General features: G+C 39.3%; 1 protein-coding gene across 8 annotated transcripts in view; it reads left to right on the top strand.

The window, feature by feature from the left end:
* KIF1B (kinesin family member 1B) overlaps positions 1-5,797 on the top strand; it is a 182,222-nt gene that overhangs the window by 122,542 nt on the left and 53,883 nt on the right. For all 8 annotated transcript variants that reach the window (XM_045298808.1, XM_045298805.1, XM_045298802.1 and 5 more), the window contains 2 exons: positions 4,055-4,148; positions 5,012-5,160. In XM_045298808.1, coding sequence (XP_045154743.1) covers positions 4,055-4,148; positions 5,012-5,160 — 243 coding nt within the window. The remainder of the gene's footprint in view (positions 1-4,054; positions 4,149-5,011; positions 5,161-5,797) is intronic.

Below are 5,797 nucleotides of genomic sequence, written 5' to 3'. Positions count from 1 at the left end.
AGCTAGATGGCCACTTGTTTACCTTCAAGCATTTAACATTTATTATTAATCTTTGCCTGGTCCCATTACAACACTGAGGGCTACAGTATGGAAATTTTCTAATGGTCACTTCTTTTGCATTTATTAGCAGGGTTTTTTTCTTTAAAGACCACTCCCTTGTTCCCTCTTTCAATGGCACTGTAGACTCATGGATTTTTTTTCCTATTCAATATTATATTCTTAAAAAATAACCTTATCTTACAATTTAATTATTTAACCTTATTGAGTTGTGTAATCATTATCACAATCAATTTCAGAACTTTTTCTTCTCATGCTCATTGTTAGCTTCCCATTTCCCCCAAACCTCTGCCATGCCCCTAGGTAATTATTAATCCAGTTGCTGTCTCTATAGATTTACCCATCCTGGATTTCACATACAGCAAAACATACAAAACACCCAACAGGAAGCAAAGGATAACAATAAAAGAACACAACAATGGCAAAACAAAACAGGAAAACCTCTATAGAAAAGAAAGCAGACGATATTGAAAACTGAAACAACTTTCAATTGGTTCAAAAGAGAGATCACATGATAAAGTGTTACATTTTAGCCTAACTACATCTGCCATCATCAACTTTACAGTGTTCTCTGTCTGAGAACAAGGCCATTCACATCCCTAGACAATAGTCCAGGGGGATTGAGTGGCAGCTAAATCCATGTGGAGACCCTGCAAGTGGATTTTGGCCTTTCACTGTTATCCATAGCCTTGTGTAAACAGGGTGTTCAGAATTTAAGCTCTGATATTGCTCCTTCCGGATTTGGATTTTATTATTTACAACCCTTGGATCATACAGGCTGGTGTGCTTCTTCCATGTAAACTTCGTTAGCACCTGCTGTCATTTGTGTTTATTATTGGCCAACAGGAGCCTCTGTCCATTTGAGATAGCCCCATCTGTCTTTGAGCACGCCCTTGCTTCCTAGCACAAAATACTCAGATTCATCTTGTACTCGCCTTGTTCCAAATGCAGAATCAGACGTTTTCCCAAAGAACCCGGTTCCTTGTAGTGAAGAATGGCACTACAGTCAGGGTGCAAAATATGCTTAGAAAATAAAACTCTAGAGGCTGCATGTTACTTTTATAGTGCTTTTCATTTAAAAGTGTCTGATCCAGATATGTTTGCAATGGTTCACCAGTTGATCTTTCCAGAAGTCTTATGTGGGAGGCAGACAAAGTACTAGAGTCAGCTTCAAGAAGAAAGTGTTTTAAAACGGATTGTGGTAGCAATTGCACAACACTGCTTGATGTGATTGAACTATGGAATGTTATGATAGCTGTAAAAGCTGCCAGTAAAATGATTTTAGAACTTTTTTTATAAAGAAAGATAATGGCATTTTCCCATGAACTTTTTGAAACCCCTTCATGTAGCCATAAAAGCAGAGTAGGACCAGGTCTCTTCAACTTGTATACTCAAAGTTTCATTCATTAAGTGTGATGTCGTGTCTGAGATTCCAGAATTTGGCAATGCCATTCAGATACCCCATCTTCTCCTTTCAAAATTTATCTTCGTATTGCTAGGAGGCTGGCTCCATTAATTTAGGAATACAACAGAAGTATATGCTGAAAAAAAGGCTTGATGCAGGGCAGCCAAATTGTATTATAAAACTTAAGAATGGTGATAGGTGTCCTTTGGGGTAAAAAAAAAAAAATTGCCACCTGCAAGATTAAAACGCCGTTTCAAAGGAAAAGTTAAAAAACAACAACAAACTAAACTAATGTCTGCATTTTAAAGATGACAAAATGAGACTTGAGAAACGATTTAACTTTCTAAGGACTCCAAGGCGAAGAAGAGCAGGTACCAGAACCAAAGCCTGTCTTTTCCCTACTAGTTTGCATTTTTTCCCTTTACTTTTTTCTTTTTGCCACAGTACATAGCCCCCTAAAAAGTGTGTTTAGATATTCAATAAAGCCGTGTCACTGTTTGCGCTTGGGCACTGCCAGCTCCACTCAAAGAGAAAGCTTCCTTTGTGAGATTCAAGAGTATTTGCGTCCTTCCCAGCTTGCCTGTGGGAGCCGAGCCTTTTGTGCTGGAGTTTGCTACGGAGGCTTTCAGCGTGCTTGTGAAGGCACAGGATGGTTTGATTTGTGACCTGGCGAACATGGAATACGGGCCATCCCTCAGCCCCTTGTCTCCTGGCAGTCTGTCATTGGGTCCCTCCTCAGGAACCCAAGGGAGCAGGAAATCCAGGCAGCACGTTTGAGAGCGCTGCTGAGATTTGTTACTTCATTGTGGGAAGGTCTCTCTTCTTATCCCTACTTGTTTTACTTTCATTAACATTCACTAAAGATATTTCCTTCAGATCATGTTGATATTTATCCTAAGAAAAGGATGAATATAGTAAATCTGGTTCATCATTACTTTTTTTACATACATTTTCAAGTGGAATACACCGAGAAACTACTCCTAGTCTTTCTCTAGATTTGTATATACATTATAATGTATTCATTTCTACATCATTTAAAGTTTCATATGTTGTTTTTCTCAATTGTAGATCATACCTAATTAAAAAGAAGTGTAAATGTAGCTAAGTTGGAAACATGCTTATATTTAAGCCACTCACTCTGGAAAATGACAGTACACTCCCACCCCCACTCCATCACACCCACCCATACCGCCCCTTTTTAAGATGATATCTGTACTTTTAGGAGCCCGGGTGGGGCTGTCAGGTAAGCTCCCTCGTATAAAGATTCACAGCCTTGGAAAATCTGTATACACGGTCTCTATTGAATTAGAAGCCACTTTATGGCAGTGGGTTTGGTTTTTGCCTTTTTAATCTGTACTTTGAAATTTGAAAAATTCATCCTTTCTTTTCCTTCTGCTTTACATTAAGAGTTTTCTAATAACTGTGTTCTTTCTTAACACAGTTTCTTAAAATTGAGTTCCTGTCAGTGAAACATTTTAAATCCCACTAAAACAGATCAGTGCCTCCCAACCTTGTTTTTATTACCAACCCTCCACACCAGGAGCCCTTTAATTTTTTCCCCTAATCTTTTCCCACCATAACATTTAATATAACGGTTATACTAAAGGTCTGTTTCCATATTGTAGTTATATCTGTGTTTTATACATAAAAAGAGTAAGGTTTTTTTTTTCTTTTCCCCTAGAGCCATTTTTTTTATCTCCTTGGAATGATATGCTAAAACAAGATAGCTTTCTTGAATAAATAAATGCAATCTATAAATTATTTTTTTTCTAATACAGACTGTGAGCTTTCATTTACCTAAAGGCTAAACTCATTCTATAGCTGCAAAAATAGTTATTTTCCACCCTAACCACTACCATCAAGTCTTTCCTGACTCATCACTCTCTCACTCACTGTCACCAAGCCCTAGTGACCTCCCCCCCCCCACCCCACCCCCCGTGGGTTTCAGAGACTGGAACAGTTTACAAAACTTAGCCCCATCTTTCTCTTGAGGAATGCCTGGTGGTTTCAAACTGCCTACCTTGCAGATTGCAGCTCAACTCTTAACCACTATACCACTAGGGCTCTTAGCTACTGATTCATAGTGGCCTTCTATATAAGGTTTCCAATGCTCATCTCTCTCCTGTGGGTGTGAACTGCTAACCTGGCAGTCCAATGCTTACTTGACAGTGCCACCCTCAAGGGTGCTTTTATAATTACTATTTTTTCTATCTAAATAGTTCTTGATCTTTCATAGTACTGTTTTCTTTCAAATACTTTGATGTGTAAACTATTATTTAAATATACTTTAACATTTAAGAGAGACATGTATTTTTCCATCAAAATTCCTTATCTTCTCTCCCAGCTCTAAATAAAGAACTTTTGAATCTCTGAGGAGAGACACTGCCATTACATTTTTTAGCATTTTCCCATTACAGACTATCTATGTGCTTTGTGGTGTTTTTTTTCCTTAAACATTTCTCTGTGTTTCTGTCCTTTTCTTACTGTCTCTCTGCCTTCCCCTTTGCTTTCTTCTCCTAATTCTTTTCATTTCTCTTTACCATCCCTTACTTCCTTTTTCTCCTACATGTCTTTTCCCTTCTTTTCACTCAGGATTATGAGAGGAAATTGCAGGCCTTGCAGAAACAGGTTGAGACTCGATCCCTTGCTGCAGAAACAACTGAAGAGGAAGAAGAAGAGGAAGAAGGTGAACTCTAGACACTTTTAACATTTCCCTTGTGTGCCCTTGCAATTTGTATTATTAGATATGAGTTCAGACCTGGACCCCTCAGAGGTGTCTTTCCCGTGAATGAGAGCTTACTGAGCTAAATCGAAGCTTTTTAAAAAGATGCTCCATGTTGAGAACACAGATTCTGCTCTGGGAGTGGAGCTGAAGTTGATGGCACTCTGCCTTCACATGCCTCATCATTATAAGTCTCTTGGACAGCCTACTTATACTGTCTAGCAGACATTATTATACATAGGAACTTTATAAACTAGAGGGTGTCTATTAAGATACTCTGTTTTATTTCCTGGGCATGGTGTACATCAGGAATTTATTTCCCAACTAAGATGTTGGGGTACTTCAATGCACTTTGCAGCCATCAAAGAAGATTTTTGATTGACCCGTTGTTTACTCATAGCTATTCACTCAAACAGTCATTTCAAGGCTTCATGTTAACTCTTAATCTACTAAATTCTTTATTTTTGAATATCTAAGTAATATATGACCCTTGCCTTTAGTTTCTCTTCCCCCTATAGTAGAAAGAATAATAAATATACCAGGGATATTTTCTTTGTCATAAGCCACATACTGGAAATACATATTTTTAATGAAAGTAAAAGCTCTTTCTTTGATGTACTGTTTTATATGAATTTTAAAGGTTCCCTAGAATGTGTAAACTACTTTCTTAACATTAAAAGAATTTATTAAACTTTTTAAACAGAATAGAACAAAAGCTGTTAAATGTTGAGAAACGGGAATGCTGTGACAACTAGAGAAGGTGGAAGAGGTGTAACGTCTACAACGGTGTGATACTACCACTGAATGTGCTGCCTTTGCTCTTTCAGTTCCTTGGACACAGCATGAATTCGAGTTGGCCCAATGGGCCTTCCGAAAATGGAAGTCTCACCAGTTTACTTCATTAAGGGATCTACTTTGGGGCAATGCTGTTTACTTGAAGGAAGCCAATGCCATCAGTGTGGAGTTGAAAAAGAAGGTATGAAGGGGGAATTATCATTCAAACAGTCTATGATATGGGTTCACAGTAGACTAACTCTTCCTTTGGGTAAACTCAGCTTTAATATGCCATGGAAGAGGTTTATACACCTACTCTTCTCTTACCAACTCTTTTGTTATCTGACATTTCACATTTATGACAACTTTGCAAAAATTCTCAGACAGGTCCAGGACACCCTTCTTTGGTCACCCCAAATGATATACCAGAGGCCTTAGTGATGACCAGGTCACATAAGGAACAATAGCTGGCTGGCCTCGGGATGCCTCCCATTCATCCATGACATCTCAGGCCAAGAAGGTTGCAGACCGACAGCAGTGACTATATAAGCTTATGAGTAGACAGGCAGATGACAGGCAAGAGCTCTGAGATTCTGGGATGAGTTAAAGGAGGGGAGAGGGATAGGAACCACGTGAGGCTGTGGGGTCAGTGACAGACAAGTCAGTGGGGTCTCCACCTAGGGTGGGCACTGAGGCAGCAGGTGGTGACTGGTACCTGACCACCATCACCCCTAATCCCCAGAGGTTCTTTGGTGGTGGGGAAGGCCTGGTAGGGAAAGGGGCCCTACATTATGGTGCTGGGGCTGGGGTGGGGAGCCAACAAACAATGAGATATCTGG

Source organism: Echinops telfairi, unplaced genomic scaffold (assembly GCF_000313985.2).
Source record: "Echinops telfairi isolate 266 unplaced genomic scaffold, ASM31398v2 ScPeMD7_7457;HRSCAF=8495, whole genome shotgun sequence".
Taxonomy (NCBI): Eukaryota; Metazoa; Chordata; class Mammalia; order Afrosoricida; family Tenrecidae; genus Echinops; species Echinops telfairi.
This window is presented reverse-complemented; position numbering and strand designations above follow the sequence as displayed.